Genomic DNA, 20,022 nt, shown 5'->3' with positions numbered 1-20,022 from the left:
CTATGAACCTGCAACCTCCAGATTAAAGTCAGGTGTCATATCTACTCGACCTGGCCACCACCGCAAATTAATAAGCGTTGAAATGATACAAACTTTAGAACAACAATTTTATTTTAAATATAAAAGTACAAAACATTAACTTATAATAAGTCACTTAATGCCTATTTTTTATATTTTATTATTATCTCTATTTGCTTGTGCTTGCCGCAGGTTCACTAGGGTGGTTCCAAATCTCTGTAAATAAGAAAGTAGTATAGTATCTTTACTCTTAAGCTTACTTGGCCTGATGCATTAGACCGCTTAGCATGCATGACTTATATTGTAGCAATTTCATCTTTTAAGTCTATGTAAATACACTGACTCCAATCAAATGAAAATTCATTTGATGAGAATAGGTGCATTCAAAGAAATTATTTCCATTTGTGCCTGCCTCATATATGATTGCGCGCCATATTGCGGAATTTCTTTGGAACTAAATTTACCATACTAAACTAAAATGTCACCCTATACAATGAGAATAACAGCGCCCTCTTGACAATGATCATATCACCTAAAAGTGGGGCGCGGACAGATGGGAATACACCTTAGTCTCGCGCTACAACGCAAGTCATGCCAAGCGGTGAGGTCTATTGACCTGACTACATTATCATGAGCGGGGTCCCACACTGATTTTTTATGGCGAAAACCAGGGATTCATAGTTCGGGTAGGTACTGTTTTTAGGGTTCCGTAGTCAACTAGGAACCCTTATAGTTTCGCCATGTCCGTCTGTCTGTCTGTCCGAGGATTTGCTCCGTGGTCGTTAGTGCTAGAAAGCTGAAATTTGGCATGAATATATAAATAAATAAAGCCGACAAAGTCGTACAATAAAATAAAATAAAAAATATTTTTTTTAGGGTACTTAACCCTACAGTGTGGGATATCGTTGGAAAGGTCTTTCAAAACTAATAGGGGTCTTCAACAAACATTTTTTGATAAAGTGAATATATTTGGAGAAAATCGCTCCGAAAGAAAAAAAAATGTTTCCCCCCCCCTCTAACTTTTGAACCTTAGGTCAAAAAAATGGTGGAAGTAGAGCTTAAGAAAGACATTAAATGAAAACTATAGCGGATATGATCAGTTTAGCTGTTTTTGAGTTATCGCAAAAAGTTTCCCCTTCATAGTAAAAAGACGTACATCCACAGTTCATCCCTTGGTTAACAATCTACTATACTTTAAGCTCCAGTTTAGCTTATTGTGACGGAAGAATAACTACGGAACCCTACTCTGAGCATGGCCCGACACGCTCTTGGCCGGATTTATTGTATATGAAACGGGTGCATTATATACCTACGACCACAGATGTTTAAATATTTGCAGCCTTGCCAATACATGCTATTATTATGGCATCAAAATATTGTCTTGTATTGCGGAAGGTTCCAAATCAAAATCAGGCACATTATGCGATAAAATAATGTGTAACAATTTTTAATAATACCTGTCCCATGCCTGCTAACAAAGCTAGCAAACTCCTCTGTGGCGGGCGACAGTGTTTCTTGCCGCCCTCCGCACAGCACAGGTTAGGGAAGCAGTCCACGCTGGATTGACACTGCTTCGGGAACAGGTCGGGCTTGGGCGGCGCCGTGCACTGCAGGTACTGCTCCAGCGCACGCACGGCTGTAATAAAGTAGATAATTATATGAAAATATACATTTTGGAACTCGCACTAATATGCCAGTACGAGCGAGATGCATAGAAAGAACAGATGCACGCCACGGATAGGGTACATTGGCCAAAAAGTGTGTCCACATGAGAAGTCAAGGTGGGCCGTTGCATCTCTTTCTAATTAGGGTGACCATGAGTTATATGTATCTGGGATATTAGGATAACGTGGAATATATAGTTTGGCCAAGATCTTTTCTCATTTGTGCATAGTCGGAGAGAATCTTACTGTCTTTTTGCTGTGCTAGTATTATGGCCCCTGAAAAGGGATGGATATAGTTTATTCTCTTCTGTAAAACGCTTCACAAAATCTTACTTAATTTAGTCGTCCTAAAAGCTGTTACTGATAGCATGATATGTTCATATGCGTGATCGCTTACGTTTTGCGCACTTTAAACTATCTTGAATTTCTTTAAGCGTTTTCTACTCATCGTAGATCTGTGATTGCAACTAGTTTTCAAATTCCGCGATTTCAATTTTGGCAATTAATTATTCTATAATAGCTATCATTCCACCAATTTAATCATGTCGAACTTTACTTAATAAGAATTGTGTAAAACTGATTCACATCGTGCCGACATCATGGTCACCCCAATGAGTTTGACAATTATCGTCTTCTATTTTTATCATAAAATTGAATGATTGTGGTTCACCTGTAAAAATATATACCATAATCAGCAAAACATTCACTTCTACAACCTGTCACACAAATTTTTTTACCCATTTTTTAAATATTTCGCAATTAAATGCTGAGCTCCGCCATTCACGTGTTTTGGAAATATCTCGAAAATATGTCATCAAGTTGGGGATACCAATTAATATTCAAAGTTTCTACAATGTCTACCATATTAAAATTATGTTTTTTTTTTTGTTGTGCACATGCTTGGTTTAATCAGTTATTAATATTTTCATCATAATTATTTACAAATTACTTAAAAGATTTGAGAACGGCACTCTGTATATAGTACTAAAATAGTATAAGAAACTATTTAATTTCAGTAGTATATTGATATAAATACTACCACAATGGTATGTTTTTAACATTGGCAACATGTGCAAGTGAGACACCGCGCCCCACTTTTGCTATCTCAGTGATAAGGTTCAATCTACTATAACAAAAAAAGTTAAGAGTGTGCTCCATTTTAGATCTCCATGGACTCCATGATGCATGCTCACTCTAGCTAATATGTGAATATACCTACCTATTATGTACTGTTACATCTTTACTGTAGCCATGGTTATCGACATTATTTTCATGTATTAGTGGAGTTACATGGGTAGAATACCCTGTAAAGGGCGTGATCTGGACTGAGATTGGCTGATTTGCGCGGTGAACTAAGATTTAAAAATTTGTTAAATCCTGCAGTAAACGTTAAGGCAAAGCTGCAAGGCAACACATTTCATTAAAACAATCACTAGGCGCAGTATAAGTTCATTCACACCGTCAGAGGAAATGAGGTAAATGAAACTCATTACTGAGAGTGCAGTCGAACTGCACTCGTTCCTCGAACGATTGCATAACATAAATGACGATACTATGTAATACTACACACGGACTCAGGATTTTATATTGACCCACAGCCAAAATCCAAAATTAAGTAAACAGGATTTTCGTAACAAAAGTTCTTAGTACAGTTGACACGGAACAAACGTTCAATCCGACATCCGCGTGTGCAAGTAAACGCAGGCAGCCTTCACTCACGACACGACCCCAATTTAACTCCTTTAGTAATTTAGTATGCTTACCTTTTACTTTTGGCCCTTGACTTAACATTTTTATAGATTTTATCTCGAACTAATAGTATTTTATTCAATCTTGATATAATAGAGAGCTTTTCAGTTGAGTACCGTACTTATTTTGGCAACGAAGCTTGCTGAGTTGCCAAAGTGAGGTATGAGATTGAAAAGCTTGATTACCTATATCACTATTGTATACAATACTTTTTCTACGAGTCAATAAAAATAATACTTTTCTCAAACTTGTAATGAAGGTTGACATGACTTCAAATTAGTTCCGGAAATACTACATGTCAGGTGCGATGAGTGAAGATGATATGTAAAGGAATTTCATACAGCCTTAGACACCTAGGCCAGTAAGGCAACCTTTTGTTTTTAAACGTCAAATTATGGCACGACTTGGCATTCAACCATAAAAAACCAATAAGCAAAATACTGCCATTATGCTTTTTTTCTCTTTTTGTGTTTGTTTAATATTATGTCAGGGTTTCAAAGGGGAACACAGAAATCTTTATCGGGCTGTATCTAGGAGAACCGTGCGTCGTAGCGCAAAAATAATGAAATTTTCGTTCCCTCCTAGTAACCCAAGGTAATCTTCAAAAATACAAATAAGAAAAGAAAAAAGCGTAATGGCATGCGTGGTAGCGCCAAAATAATTACATTTTTGTTCCCCTTCAATACCCCACGCACTGAATAACCTATCAAATTAGGACATGAAACAATCATCATCATCATCATCTTATTTTTTTAAATTATTTCATTGTAAGTTTGAGAAAAACACTATACAAATCTCGGCGAGAAACGGGGTAGCCGGCCGCGTATCCCTAATATATATCTACTTGGCCTGCAACCCTTCGTTTCCCGTCCTCCATAGTAATTTACTATTAATGGACACTTGCCTTGTTTAGTAAAGTTGTATCTACACTGAGTCATGCCAAAAGTAGATATTTAAGGCGGTTTAATATCACACTTGATACTGCATTCGCGTGTACAGTCACGTCTGAAAATATCGGTACGAAAAATGTGTCAAAAATATGCATACACTACCTTAATATATAGGCAATAAAGTCGTGTATACATATTTTTGTCACTTTTTTCGTATCGATATTTTCAGACGTGACGTGACCGTACCTACCTAGTTGAAACCGCATCTATATGCGATAATCGCATTAATAGGTACTAAGTACTATTTTTAGGGTTCCGTACCTCGAAAGGAAAAAACGGAACCCCAATAGGGTCACTTTGTTGTCCGTCCGTCTGTTTGTCTGCCAAGACCCTTTTTATCAGGAACGCGTGGAGGTATCAAGCTGGAATTTATATCAAATACTCAGGTCTACTGTCCCTTGGAGCTGTGAAAAAATCAAACTTCTAAGCCAACGCAATCAAAAGATACAGCCATTTATGCCGCAAATTTTCGACACTCGCAAGGGAATCAAAACCTACAGAGTACTTCCCGTGAACTCAGAATCTTGAAATTTGGTACTACAGCAACGTCTTATAGCACAGATACAGGAAAAATTGCGAAAACCGTAAATTTTTAGTTACATCATATAATAATATATACCTACAGGTTTGTACGGAACCCTCGGTGCGCGAGTCCGACTCCCACTTGGCCGGTTTTTTTGAAGTAGGTACCTACGTTAATTTTAACTTTAAACATAGTAGCGGCTGGCAAGATACATCTATGTTCCAAGTTTCTGAGATAAATAGTTGTGTGTGACATACGCACAGATTGACGGACATGACGAAACTGTAAGGATTCCGTTTTTGCCGTTTTGGCTACGGAACGCTAAAAATATAGATTTTTGGCTGCTTGTTAACTTTAAAATCTGAATTTTATGTAGGTACAAACTACATACCTTGACCTTAGGTCTCAGATTTAAGGTTTAATCTTTAATATTAATTACTGACCGACCACGTCCTTGACTTAGGATAACAATAGTTTGTTACACCAGACACCGGCGGCCTTGTTAAAAGAGGTTACGAATTTCTACTTCTTCACTTTTTGTCATTGTTTAGAGGCTAACGACCGTGAGTCTTCAAACTGCATAAATTGTATAATTTAGGTCGGTAAACTAATATTACATCTTATTTTACCTACTTTTCCGATGAAAAATACATAGGAAAATACCCCGTTCGACCGGTAGCTCCCGATATATATCTTAACTAATGTCTGTGTACACTCAGCATTACAGGTTCGAAGGGTATGAAGCGTTGACAAGTACCTACCCTAATACTGGTGCCGAACCTAAACCTAGCACTTCTTCAAAAAATTGGGGTATATAGTGAGGGAATTAGAGAGTACCTATGGGAGTACATCGTAAAAACATTAGATAAGAGACCTTAGGGCTTGAAGTACTCACGTTGATTGATTTGATTGCCGACTACCGGCACTAAATCTAGTCTGGCCTTCGCCGTCCGACAGTAGGATCTCTTGCCATCAGGGCAGCACACCCTCGGCCAGCAGTCTGCATCAGTCTTACAAGACTGCACCTCGAACAGGAGCTCTCCCAGCGGCTGTGACGGGCACTCTCGCGGTATCACGCCGAGAAGTGCTGTAATCAGTAATGAGGATCATTGGCAAGCATACGCGTAACGGTTACGTGTCTGAGATAATACGTTTTGCATAAGATTAAACTAACTGGCTGTGCGTGCCATCATTTTAAGTGTGTTTTAATTTAACTACCTACTTGTGCAGGTTGCATTTAAAATTCGTTTCACATGTAGCTGATTAAGATGATAGATGATTAGGTAGTAGCAGTTAAACTTACTAAGTTAAGTATAAGTATAAGAGAAAGTTTGGACTCCAATTCCCAGCAACTTAGCAGGCAAGGTACTTAATTTAGTGACCATCACAATCCGGAACTGCTTTGTAATACCTTATTGTTTATAAACTAGTTTTCAGTTTGAACCTAAGTTATTCAATCAGGCTCTGGTGAAATATTTCCGGTTGGGAAGTTTGACGACACAGAAGAAACCCGGATTCGGGATGAGATAACGCTAATATATGAGATAGAACAATATGTTGCTTTAAATGCGGCAGATATACACTAAAATGAGGTCATACGTTGATGTGAAGCTTGCTGAATAGGCTCGGAGCGCGGCGCCGGGACTCCCTTGACGCAGCGCGACTCGCAGCACACGTGGTCGGCTCCGCTGCTCTTGCGGCACTGCGCGCTGTTCTCGCACGGCACCGGGAATAACACGAACGCCGACTGTCCTGACTTTGGACACACTAGCTTCTGTTGTTGTTTGCCTGCCCAAGAAAAATGATTTTGTAGATGATGATGCGAGGAAACTACAAAAAGTGTTTTACACAACATCAGCAACTATTGGTAAAGAACAGATCCTAACCCGAACAATATATTTTTTTTTATACTACGTCGGTGGCAAACAAGCATACGGCCTGCCTGATGGTAAGCAGTCTCCGTAGCCTATGTACACCTGCAACTCCAGAGGAGTTACATGCGCGTTGCCGACCCTAACCCCACCCCCCTCGTTGAGCTCTGGCAACCTTACTCACCGGCAGGAACACAACACTATGAGTAGGGTCAAGTGTTATTTGGCTGCGGTTTTCTGTAAGGTGGAGGTACTTCCCCAGTTGGGCTCTGCTCTAGATCTGGAATGACATCTGCTGTGCTGTGCCCTACCACACAAGGCGAGATGACATTCACATTGCCCATACCTCTCTTAAAAAATATGGGCAGCTGATGATTCCTTCTCGAGAACGAGCACGTATGTCAGTATGTGATACTGTTAATCGGCTCATGGTCTATTTGTTATTGGCGTTTTGAAACGCTGAGTTCGTCGGTAATAGTAATGGTATAGGCACTTATTTAAATAAACTTGTAGAAAGTTCGTGATGGTTCGACTTATGTACAGTCAACCAATTTGAATCCTAGGCCACTATAGAACCTTGTCCCTTTAACTACTCTATACATGACATGCATCACTCAAAAAGCACTGTCGTAGAAGTCATTATGACATGGTTCTATAGTGGCCTAGGAATCAAATTGGTTGACCGTACATTATGGTATTCGTTAAATATTATTGTAAATAGATCTTAGGTAACCATTGTAAATTGTAATGCGTTTATTGTTTAGGAAGCCAATTAAAATGAACGCATTTGGCATCTAGGTATCTGGTTGCAGAGTTTAAAACACTGCACTGTTACTTCAGTTTACGTTTTATTGCACTCTTGCGCAAGCACACCGTGCGACATATACAATATATATGTATTAAGAAATTGCATGTTTATTAATACATTATACTTACACATAATAGTTGTAGATACGAGTAAATAAGTTTTTCGTATAACACTTTTAAGTAGCGTATACTTAACTCGAAAACTTAAATTCATTAAAGCATGCCGTTTTTGGAACACTAACACTACTAACAGTATAGTTACTACAATATAATTATAGGTAGGTCTGTTTTTGAAACGGATTCTTAGGCGAGCAGATTGACCGTGAAGTAGGACCGAAGCGCTCCGTGTCATAGAGCTGGGAGCTGGTACATGTCGTGGTGATTAGGTTTACCTTTCTTTACAGCCCCTGTGTTGGGCTTAGCAGTGTTAGTCGATGTAGGGATGACGGGTGTAGCGTGAGCTACCGCCGCAGCGCCTCCGTCGTGGTCACCAGCGTGACGTAGTCGTTGTCATCGTCGTGGAGCTGGTGGTACTAGGAGATATAGTGGTTAACGAACCTATAGTGTTCATTAGGCTTTTATCAGTAGCTTTGGTAGACTTGGCTGGAGACGGCGTGAGGATGATCGGCAGCAGCGTGAAATAGGGCCGCAACGCTTGTGTCGTGGTCACCAGCGTGACGTAGTCGTTGTCGGCGTCATGGAGCTGATGGTACACTTACGTCTAAAAATATCGATATGGACATGGTGCCAAAAAATGTATACACTACCATAATATATGGACAATAAAGTCGCTCGTGTATACATAATTTTGACACTTTGTCCGAATTGATATTTTCAGACATGACTGTACTTGGAGATGAAGTCGTTATCGTGTTCATTAGGCTCTTATTTCTTCACAGCAGCTTTGGAAGACATGGCTGCAGACGGCGCGAGTAATATGATCGGCAGCAGCGTGAAATATGGCCGCAGCGTTTTCGCACGTGACGTATAGTAGTCCTTGTCGCAGTCGTGGAGCTGGTTATACGTGAAATTGTGGTGATTACCGTACTTATCGTGGTAGTTAGGCTCTTACCTTTCTCCACAGCAGCTTTAGTGGGCTTGGCTGTAGATGGTGCGGGGATAATAGGCAGCAGCGTGAAATATGGCTGCAAGAGTTTTCGCGCGTCATGTAGTCCTTGTCGCAGTCGTGGAACTGGTTATACCTGAAATTGCAGTAGTTACACCGTACTTATCGTGGTGGATAGGCTCTTACCTTTCTTCACTGCAGCTTTAGTGGGCTTGGCTGTAGATGGTGCGGGGATGATAGGCAGCAGCGTGAAGTAGGGCCGCAGCGCTTCCGTCGTCGTCGGCTTGGGCGTCGTCGTCGTTGTCGTCGTAGTAGTAGTCGTGGAGCTGGTGGTACTTGGAGTTGTAGTGGTTGTCGTTGTCGTGGTGGTTGTGCTGGTGGTTGTTGTGCTAGTGCTTGTACTGGATGTGCTTGTGCTGGACTGGTTAGTCACGTTTCTATAAATGGAAATCACCCATGGTAATGCTTGGTGATTTAATATAATACACGATACTCAAACGTTAGTGATTAAATATGTACGTAATGATACGAAGGCATATGAACATAAAAATAATGTAAGTACTTTATAATAATAAAATAATAAAGTTTATATTATTTTAATGATTGAAATATGTAATATGTTATAGGTATTTAATACTACACACTTAGATGAATTCCTTTTGATGGGTTTATATTTAAGTAATAACGTTTTTAGATGCAAAAATATACACATAAAGTGAAACATTTATTACAATACCTTGTACCAATATCTAACAAGTATTACTATATAACTAATATTTTTCTCTAACTACGACATAATTAAAACAATTGAGTAGGTATATATATATATATATTCAGGGTGAAAGCGTTAAGTGCGTCTAGTTAATTGCTAAGTATTTACAACGTAGGTTATTAGGTTATTACTGACTAAAAATATGTCAGTAGGTGAAGCTCAATAGTCAATCCTAAAGAGCAAGGTGCAGTAAGCAGTAAGATGGTGTAAAGTAAATATTTAATTGTATTGTGATATCTGGTATGTTGTGAGTATTAAGTATGTATATCGTTCCATTTTGACCGCAACATATTTAAGACAGTGAACAATTTCAAATAATGCCAATTCAGCTGTAATTCCTTTTTTTAACTAAGCTGACACACGTAAAAATGGAGCGAGATTAATAATTCATTTTATATATTTATTAATGCTAATTACTAGCAATACATTATTTTCAGCTACATTTATGTGATTCCATAAGGTACCTAAACATAAGAACATCTCATACAAATAATAGTGTCCTTCTGTTTGTACGCATTTGGATTTGCTTGTAACAGTCACATATTTTGGTATTGGTTATCTTATACCTATATATATTGTTTAAGACATTTATTATCTCATAAAGAAATTATAAAAATCACTTGCATGAGATACACTTATATAACAACACTTAAGGCTAGCGAGCACTATTTAATTTAGATCGTGTTATAAACTCGCACAAGTATATACAAAAGTAGGTAAGGTAAGCTCTTTAACAAATCTTATATCTTATACCTTTAAACGAGCAATTCTTGTATATATATATATATTTCTGTGATCTCGGAAACGGCTCTAACGATTTCGCTGAAATTTGGTATATGGGGGTTTTTGGGGGTATACAATCTATCTAGATTAGTCTTATGTTTGGGAAAACGCGTGTTTTCGAGTTTTCATGCGTTTTTCTTTCGACGCAGAATATGGTCCCTAATTTCGTATTTCCGGCCACTGTCCGTCTGGTCCAGCGGGTTAAGACGCGGACTGCTAAACGAGTGTTACGGGTTCGAATCTCGCCCGGTGACTAAATTTTGTTTTTTTTTTATATGTTTAAGTTTATATATATTTTTTTAATTTTTATTGTTTTAGACAAGTTTAATTTAGTAAAAAAATGTAGTTAAGATTATCACCTATACACCACCATATTACAATAAATAGTCATAACCGAGCAAAGCTCGGTCGCCGGTACTAATGAATTAAATGTCACTATACTATAAAATTACAAATGTCAAAAATACAAGTTAACAAATAGGTAACTTTAGAGTTACTGCGTGCCTATTAAGAGCCAAGTCCATTTATATCTAAAATGTGTTTATTAACATATTTTACCCACTTAATATATGCAAGCTCGCAATATTGCCATATTGCATTGAGGCGATGCAAGCTTTAATTGCGACCCGCGTCAACCCTCGCTCTTATATTATGTAATAAACGTGTTTTACACGCTTGACAAGTGCCCGCCGGCTCAGGGGGCAACGAAAGCTTTCGCAATCAGAGCAAGCATGTGCGTTGTCAGTGTACGATTTTATTATGACTTAATTGACAAATAATGATAATTCATGATGTTGCCGCGATTTCGTTCGGATTTGTATTTTTAGGGTTCCGTACCCAAGGGCAAAACAGGACCCTATTACTAAGACTCCGCTGTCCGTCCGTCTGTCTCCAGGCTGTATTTCATGAACCGTGATAGTTAGACAGTTACATTACAGTTTTCACAGATAATGTATTAGTAAATAAGATCTTATCACAAAAAAGCAGGTAGGTAGTTTTGAGCCCTCGGCCTACCTCCCGAATCTATAGTTGCAACAAGTCTGTGCTTAATGCACCTGTATATAATATGTAAATGTTCATAGAACCAGAAACTGACCCAGATCTAAGGGCCACCCGACACTAGCGTCTTCCGAGAGTTGGCTTCTAGTCAACTCCATGGCTGCTGCTTGACGCGATGTTGGCGCAACTGCCCAGCGACGCCGTTTTCCATAACGCTGACTAGACGCTCATGAGACGCCAGTGTGGGGTGGCCCTCAATAATTGGAAATACGCTATGGGAACAAAGTTTATCTACCCTTATCCAACACCATCCCAAAGGGGCATGGTTCCCGATACTGCCACTGAACTTGACCCTGACGTACCTACATATAGCTTTACATTAAGTAGATAATTACCAATGGCATTATTCATAAACACGCTACAAGCCATGCTAGCTGTTTATACTCGTAGTTTGTATTATCTGTCATTTCGACTTATATATTTGTTAGAAAGAGATGAAACATAAATTAACTACAGGTTTTATGAATAAAGGACAAGTGTTCGTTAGTTACCCATTCATTTAAATTTTATGTAAGTATACCTAATAGGTACTATCACTAATGCCGACATTCGATTAGTCAAGAGGTAGAACTGACAGCCTGCCAGGTCATATCATATCAGGTAAATAGTTATTTTATAATTATATCAGTTATAACTGGTTATCTGGTTAAGCTAGTGTCGTAAGATGTAAGAGTTGAGTTGATTACACTTTGAAAGTAATCTTGTCTCTTGGTCCTAATGTGTCGCTGAACAAATTGCTCATTGTCACAAATGAAATTTTGCAACCAACGCTGCAAATGGGTAATATTTCAATTGTAATGGATTTTGGATAATGATTTACGTTTTGTACCTTTTCATTGTGACGAAAACGATAAAACTATTGTTCAATTATAGTGTAAAATCGGGGTGAAGTAAACTAATTGAAATAAAATAGGACAGGTAGGTATGTATGTACTGTTAGGTAGGTACGTAATTCAGTAGCGAAGCGTCTAAATAAATATATCAGTACCCCTAGTGTAAATAAATTCGATTTCGAAACGTGACGTACGCGTTTGCGTTTAGTCTCATTTTGTATTGGATTTAGAAAGAGCGCGCCAAGCGGGACGTTTTGGAAACTCAAAATCCTATACAAAATGAGACTTAACGCAAACGCGTTCGTCACGTTATGATGTCGATCAAATTTACACTAGGGGTACTGTCAGCTGGGCGACCGGGTACTTTTTCTTCAAGACTAGTGGGATGTGTCAAACTCAATTTAATTTAGTTATACGCAATTCAGAGACACTAAATGAAACGGATTAATTTAGTACCATTGTGCTCAACCGAATAATAAACAGCAGGCAACGATTTGTAAAGCGTTTAAATATCTTAATTAATACAAGCATGTTTACATGCACATCATGCTAGGAACCAGTCATTAAAACTTAAGGAGATATATTCATGCCTCACTGATCGTGCATTGAATTATGAACTAACTTGTAATAATATTGTTATATAACAGCGTTCATAATAATGAATGTTACTAGTTGATCAAAATCAATATAGAGCAATCGTAATGATTTCGTTTTGGCCAAACAAGTCATATATATGTTCCTAACAATAATATACGAAGTGATCTTACAGTCTACTGCAAAAATACTTATGTGGTATGGGTAAATATATGGAGTTAAATGCATTGTTATAAATTGCCCACGACTCTACAAAAGAAGTAATTTATGTAGGTATGTAATCTATTTACATTTCGAAGTTGCGAAAAACGTAATGCAATTTGATAATTTTGCACAAGTTTTGCAGTGATTTGTAATAAATGTCACGGCCAATGTAAATCTCGGCCCGGCCATAACATTAACAATACAGGTCGTTTGATTCAATTAACACAATGCCCCGCCCCGTGCTATTATAATATCACGACACCGTTATAAATAATAGAAAATTATTCAAAATATCTAACAATGAGTAAAGACAGATGTAATTCCCATGTAAAAAAATGTTAGATGGTAGATTGCGTTGCAGTGCGCCGCCGCGGTGGGTTACATATATACCGCCGGCTAAAGTCGCAAACCTCGTAACTCCTCCGTCTACTCCGCAACTTTAGGTATTATTGACCAAAGTAGCAAATCCCTAATGTCCTGTAATGGAGTTACGAGGTTTGCAACTTTAGGTATTATTGAACGAAGTAGCAAATCCCTAATGTCCTGTAATGGAGTTACGAGGTTTGCAACTTTAGGTATTATTGAACGAAGTAGCAAATCCCTAATGTCCTGTAATGGAGTTACGAGGTTTGCAACTTTAGGTATTATTGACCGAAGTAGCAAATCCCTAATGTCCTGTATCTAATGGAGTTACGAGGTTTGCAACTTTAGGTATTATTGACCGAAGTAGCAAATCCCTAATGTCCTGTAATGGAGTTACGAGGTTTGCAACTTTAGGCATTATTGACCCAAGTAGCAATTCCTTAATGTCCTGTAATGGAGTTACGAGGTATGCGACTTTAGTCGACGATACTTTACTCTTTGAGTGGGCTCAACAACTTGACGCAACGCTCTTGAAGCTCCTTCGACCACAAAATGCATTCTAGTTTTCCTAGATAACTAAGGAGTCATCAAAGGGGCGCTATAATTTGATATCTAAAGCTTGTCATTATTTAAAGGGACTCTACCGTGACAATGCACTGCGGGCAAGCAAAACGTTTAAATTATGGTAAAAAATGTACAAATAGAAAATAATCAAAATTAATTACAATAAGTCATGTCGAAGTATCGTATATTCATTGGGGTACATACATTTAAGTCGGCGCTTGAAAACAAAGTACCAGAAAAAATATACATAAGTAGATAGACATTGCGCTCACCACCTGCTCACCACGCATTACATTGGCGCTCCGATTAAGCCTGCGTCGACCGTCCAGTGGCGCCCTCATTTGGGGAATTGTGTTTTCTAATAAACCAATTAATTTCTCTAGAAAACATTATAAGTATTAATATTGTTGGTCGTGATTCCCCAAGTTTTGGTCTTTATCTCATAGTTTTATATTACTTTACTTACTTCTGACTTTATCATTATCACCTAGGTAAACGGAAAAATGTGGCCAACGTTTGCCCTTATAGCGAGGTCTACTGCTCACAGAGCCACTAGTAAAAATAATAATATGCGAGTTATATAGCACATTTTTAAAAAGAGCGCCTATATGTGGTGACCCTGGTCTTCATAGTGTGTGGTGTCAGGTGTCTATGCCGGCTGCCACTTACCGGATCTGCGCTGCGACGCCCTTAGTGCAGTAGCCCTTACAACAGACGTGCGAGGGCCCCATGACGGTCCGGCATTCAGAGGACTTACGACATGGCAGCGGGAACAGGTCCAACCAACCGCTGGTTGTGCGTACGGCGGGGCATACTAATGACTGGGCTTCAGCAACTGCAAGCGTAAAAATATTAGTGTCAAAAAAATTACATGGTAAATATCTACATAATTAATAAACATCATAAGTCGGACTATCGGACGAATATAACATTAACAAACAAACAACAACAAACTGAGGATTAGGCTAGAGGCTAGGCCAAGGGTGAAAATCAAAATATCGCGATGGGAAAATTTTGTAGTACTTATAGGTAACGGTTTTATAGGTTTCACATATGCAACCTATTCAGTCGAGTGATTAAAACTATAAACAAAATATTCACCATGACATGATTGTCAATCAAAACTGACTGATTATTGTTGTTGGTGCAAATAGTTTTATTTTTGAATAATAGTAGTACATAATAAATCAATATGGTGATAACTAAAGATGTTACACTACCAGATTGTGAATCATTAACCGTGCAAGAAATCAACCTGTCCACTCCCACGTTGATGTCCGCTGCCCCTTACCTCGGGAAACTATGCGAAAATGTCAACAACGAATTCATGCTTTGTCGGCAAGAAACCCAGGACCCTCGCGCTTGTGTGGATCTCGGAAAACGTGTAACATTTTGCGCTCTAAAAGTATTCCGTTCTATTAAAGCTGAATGCCGCAATGAATTCAACCAATACGCTGAATGCATCAATAAGAGCTCGGGAGATAACAGTTTTGAGTACTGTCGAAAGACGCAAGCTGTGTTCGATAAGTGCATGAAAGATAAACTGTGTGCTGAGCGGCCGGACTTCGGGTACTTTTGTCGAGGGCGCGTGCACAAGAGTCGCAGTGAACCACAGCCCGGGCCTCCTTGCCCGTGCGTACCCAAGGTTAAAGATCCAACTCCTTCTTTGCCAGACTGCCACCAGCGTAAACCAGCCCGATTTGGTAGTCGGTTTTGGTGGATGACGGAATAGTTCAAACCTACCACAACGTAGTTCAGTACGCCGGATGTACGACTAATTTTGTCACGCATGGAGCTTTGTAATTACATATATAATTAGTGGAATTCTAAATATGTTGTGAAGATAAACACGAATAATAATTGTTTGCTTAGTGTCACTATTAGTACTATACTGTATAAGTACTCACTCGGTATCGTAATGACTAATTACAGTTGTAACCGGCAAGTGTATAATTTGACCCGACACCTTTACGATGTGCCTAAGTAAGTGTGCCACGCGGCCGCGGCGGGACATGTAGCCTATCGCGCGGCATGACATTCATGAACATAGTTCGTGCTTCGACAAATACCTATTGTTATAAATTGCATATCTTTGCCTAACACGTACCTCTTGATACAGTTGCAACAATCATCCGTCAGGGATGACACCACCACCTGACACCAGTGACTATATTTAATGCTAATCAGTTTATCAGAAAGTGATCTACGAAAAAAAAACCGGCCAAGTGCGAGTCGGACTCTCGCGCCGAGGGTTCCGTACAAACCTGTCATATCAATTACCTATTAAAAATATTTTTATTATATGATGTAACTAAAAATTTTCAGTTTTCGCAATTTTTCCTTTATCTGTGCTATAAGACGTTGCTTCGTGCCAAATTTCAAGATTCTGAGTTCACGGGAAGTACCCTGTAGGTTTTGATTCCCTTGCGAGTGTCGAAAATTTGCGGTATAAACCTGTATCTTTTGATTGCGTTGGCTTAGAAGTTTGATTTTTTCACAGCCCCAAGGGACAGTAGACCTGAGTATTTGATATAAATTCCAGCTTGATACCTCCACGCGTTCCTGAGAAAAAGGGTCTTGACAGACAGACAGACAGACGGACGGACGGACAACAAACTGATCCTATACGGGTTCCTTTTTTTCATTATGTGCGTGTGTATGTATGTGTGTTTATATATGGTATATGTTTGTATTTATTATAATATTATGTATTTATGCATGTTTATTTATAATAGTAGTGTTTAGATAGTGACTTTTATCTCTCTGTACTGATTTTCTTTTCCGCACCAATTGTTAGTTTGGCCCAATGGTTGGCTGGTAGAGAATGCCTTAAGGCATTAAGTCCGCCATTTGTACTTTTTTTGTATTGTGGAATAAAGGTTAAATAAATAAATATAAACTAAAAACCGGCCAAGTGCGCGTCGGACTCGCGCACGATGGGTTCCGTACCATTATCTATAAAAACTGCAAATTGTTGGATTGGTTGGATGGGAGCCCCCTTAAATATTTATTTTATTATGTTTTTTAGTATTGGTTGTTATAGCGGCAACAGAAATAAGTACATCCTGTGTGAAAATTTCAACTGTCTAACTATCACGGTTCATGAGATACTGCCTGGTGACAGACAGACGGACAGCGGAGTCTTAGTAATAAGGTCCCGTTTTTTTTAGGGTTTCGTAGTTACCATTCTGTCAGAATAGGCCTAACGGGAGCTAAGGATCAGTAAGTATCATGTACAGTCAGCTGCTGAGAGAGAGGTGAAGGTGACTCCCCCCCCCTGCATACAATCAGTCTATGCAGGATGGGTCACCTCTCTCTGCATCTGACTGTACAAGTGTACATTACAAGGGAGTCCTTTGCAGCGCTTTATGTACCTACGTCTTTATACTAATAAGAAGATTTTTTGCAATAACTCAAAAACGACTGGACCAATCATGTTCGGAAAGTACTTATTAAGCTTTTGTTTCTCAATTTTTTTCATATTTTTTGGACCCACGGTTCAAAAGTTAGAGGGGGACATATTTTTTTTCTTTATGAGCGATTATTTTCGAAAATATTAACATTATCAAAAATGGTTTTAGGAGACACTTATTCGTTTTGAAAGACCTATCCAAAGATACCCTACACTATTGCGTCAAAGCAAAAAAAAAAACATTTTCTATGGAAGGTATACTAAAAAAAAGTTTTTATACTTTTTATTTTACCGTTCTGTGATGTTATGTTATGCATGATTTATGTATCCATGTCAAATTGCAGCTTTCTAGCACTAACGATCAAGGAACAAAGCCTCAGACGGAGACGGACATGGCGAAACTATAAGGGTTTCTAGGTGACTACGAAACCCTAAAAAGCCGTAAGTACCTACAAGCAAAATTGCGTACCTTCGCGGCACTTACGTCCTTTTAATAACAAGAAAAGTTTTTTGAAAGAAAACTCATTCATCAGGTAAGAGAAACATACCTGACCTACTTTATTTTTCCCGGGACAAGACAAGAGAAACCGTATGGAAAAGTCCTTCTACGTACGTATTTTTAAGATAATTTGATTTATGCATTCGTTTTATTTTTAGTATAATCATTTAATTTAGTTTTTAATATCCGTAAGCATCTTTAACTGCTTATTTTCCCTACAATAGTTTCTCTTGCCCCATAGTTTCTCTTAGCCACCTAACCTTAATGTTTTTTCAAATATATCAAAAAGCACATAATCAAAAAAATCAAGAAACGTTTATCTTGAACTTAATTTTTATTGTTACAAACGTATATGGGGTGCTCCCCTAAAATATATTTTTTTAGTTTAACTTCTGAACTGAGTAGCGGCTTCCAAATTTCATTAACAAACAAGACGAAACTATAAGAGTTCCGTTTTTGTCGTTTTGGCTGCGGAACTCTAAAAAATCGAGACCGTGACTTTTTTACCAGAGTGTCGCCAGTAGATAAGGTATATACGTACTCATTAAGTCATGTCACGTGTATGTACCTAACCTAATAATATTCTCAATGACGAGGCAGCAGTTCTGTTCATAACATATTTATATTATACTCGTATTACTGGCCCAGGGATGATTTTAGTACTCAGCCCACTATAAGCTAGGTGTCTATTACCGCAATAAAAAAACGGCTGGGTAAGTATAATTCAATTTATGAATTCTCTTTCTCTTCTAAAGAACACCAACCCATGTTAGGAACTTCGGATGTGGTCAGGATAGCACGAGCCTATAGCTTAACGCGGGATTCGCGGGAAGCGTGGTTAAAACCAATTCCATTAGTCAAGCTTTAAAACTTAATTGGGCCCAATTTCGCTAACTTTGGGCGTGGCGGTGTTGCGTGTAGGTACTCCAAGGCTAACCAGATGCAAAATTAGAGCTATGTTAGTCAAGCCAAATTTGAATAAGCAGCATTAACTAAATAAACTTGGTTTAAGTTTATTTTTTAACCTTATTGTTTCTGGCCTTAATTGATTACTATTTGGGTTAGCTACTTTTACAAATTTTGAGGTCTGTCCAAGTCAAGGTTAATAACATTAATTTATCAAGTATGCCCAACTTTAATGCGCATAATACAATAGGGCCTCGATTATTCGTACACAGGCTAATCCGAACGTCGTTGTAACCCGAACTGCCGAGTTACCCCTTTTCTTTGAAGGACAGTCTTTGCTTGGTCCATAAATATAAAACACAGCAGACTAAATTAGATGAGTTCTTAAAATGATTTATTTCGAAAGACCTATGGGCTTGTGTACAAATCACGCGAGGTTTTTTTGGCTACTTTTTGACCAATTGGTGATATTTGGTTAGGTTCTTGGTGAACCCCCCCTCCCCCACATATAACCTCACGTGTATTTTTTAAAAACTATTTCGTTCGACCTAATTTTAAGATAAATAGTATTGTATAGAGTAAATTTTGTTTAGACTCGCTATTTAGAACTGCCAAGTGAAGATTTATGTTTAACAAAACCGAGAAAAAGTATGTGGTACATATTTTTTCTTAGTTTCGTTCACCATAGAAAAATACACGTGAGGTTTTCTTATACCCCCCCTCCCCCAACTTGATCTCTCGTGATTTTTTGTGACCCCCCTCCCCCCATCGAACCTCGCGTGATTTGTGCACAAGCCCTATCCAACGACACCCTCCCCCTCCCCCCACATCACCGTGGGGTTGGAACAAAATAATCATCCCCATTTTACGTGTAGGACCTAAAAAAATATTTCACGTTTTTATTCTACCACTTTGTCGCATAATGTATATTGATTTTTATTCCATGCTTGGACGGACAGACATACACGCAGATTGACATGGCGAAATTATAACGGTTCCTAATAGTTCACTACGGAACCTTAAAAAATTACATTTGCACCACACTGTGATATCAGTGCTCCGGGCGTTTTTTTTTTAATTCCAGCAGCGATCGGTGGATTAAATATGTTGCCGACCCATACATCGCTCTTACAACTCGTAGCTCTTGGCAGGTTAAGTGACAAAGCCACATTGCACTCTGTCAACTGCATTTTTAGGACCTCTCGGTACTCTCTTCATCACCAGGAACTCAACACTATACAGTAATAGGTCTATTTATTTATGGTTGTGGTCTGCTGTAAAGCCTGAAATACACTTGTAAGTTTTACTTTAAGTAGGGACACAGCCACAGAATGAGAAATTAATTTGTGACATATATTCCATGACGAAAGGTACCTTATAGCGGT

At 38.6% G+C, this 20,022-nt stretch overlaps 2 protein-coding genes across 2 annotated transcripts; one reads left to right on the top strand and one right to left on the bottom strand.

Moving 5' to 3' along the window:
- Positions 1 to 93: 93 nt before the first annotated feature.
- On the bottom strand, positions 94 to 14,752 carry LOC133533844 (mucin-2-like). The gene is made up of 7 exons (XM_061872902.1): positions 14,734 to 14,752; positions 14,490 to 14,655; positions 8,835 to 9,085; positions 6,504 to 6,692; positions 5,800 to 5,991; positions 1,476 to 1,654; positions 94 to 234 (listed from the first exon to the last, which is right to left on the bottom strand). Exons 1-7 carry the CDS (start codon positions 14,750 to 14,752, stop codon positions 169 to 171), a joined length of 1,062 nt encoding a protein of 353 aa, XP_061728886.1. The 3' UTR covers positions 94 to 168.
- A 142-nt stretch (positions 14,753 to 14,894) lies between these two features.
- Positions 14,895 to 15,765, top strand: LOC133533888 (NADH dehydrogenase [ubiquinone] 1 alpha subcomplex subunit 8-like). The gene has a single exon (XM_061872969.1). The coding sequence runs from the start codon at positions 15,013 to 15,015 to the stop codon at positions 15,550 to 15,552; it is 540 nt and encodes a 179-aa protein (XP_061728953.1). The 5' UTR covers positions 14,895 to 15,012; the 3' UTR covers positions 15,553 to 15,765.
- The last annotated feature ends 4,257 nt before the right edge of the window (positions 15,766 to 20,022 follow it).

The sequence above is a fragment of the Cydia pomonella genome, unplaced genomic scaffold, assembly GCF_033807575.1.
Source record: "Cydia pomonella isolate Wapato2018A unplaced genomic scaffold, ilCydPomo1 PGA_scaffold_208, whole genome shotgun sequence".
Lineage (NCBI taxonomy): Eukaryota > Metazoa > Arthropoda > Insecta > Lepidoptera > Tortricidae > Cydia > Cydia pomonella.
This window is presented reverse-complemented; position numbering and strand designations above follow the sequence as displayed.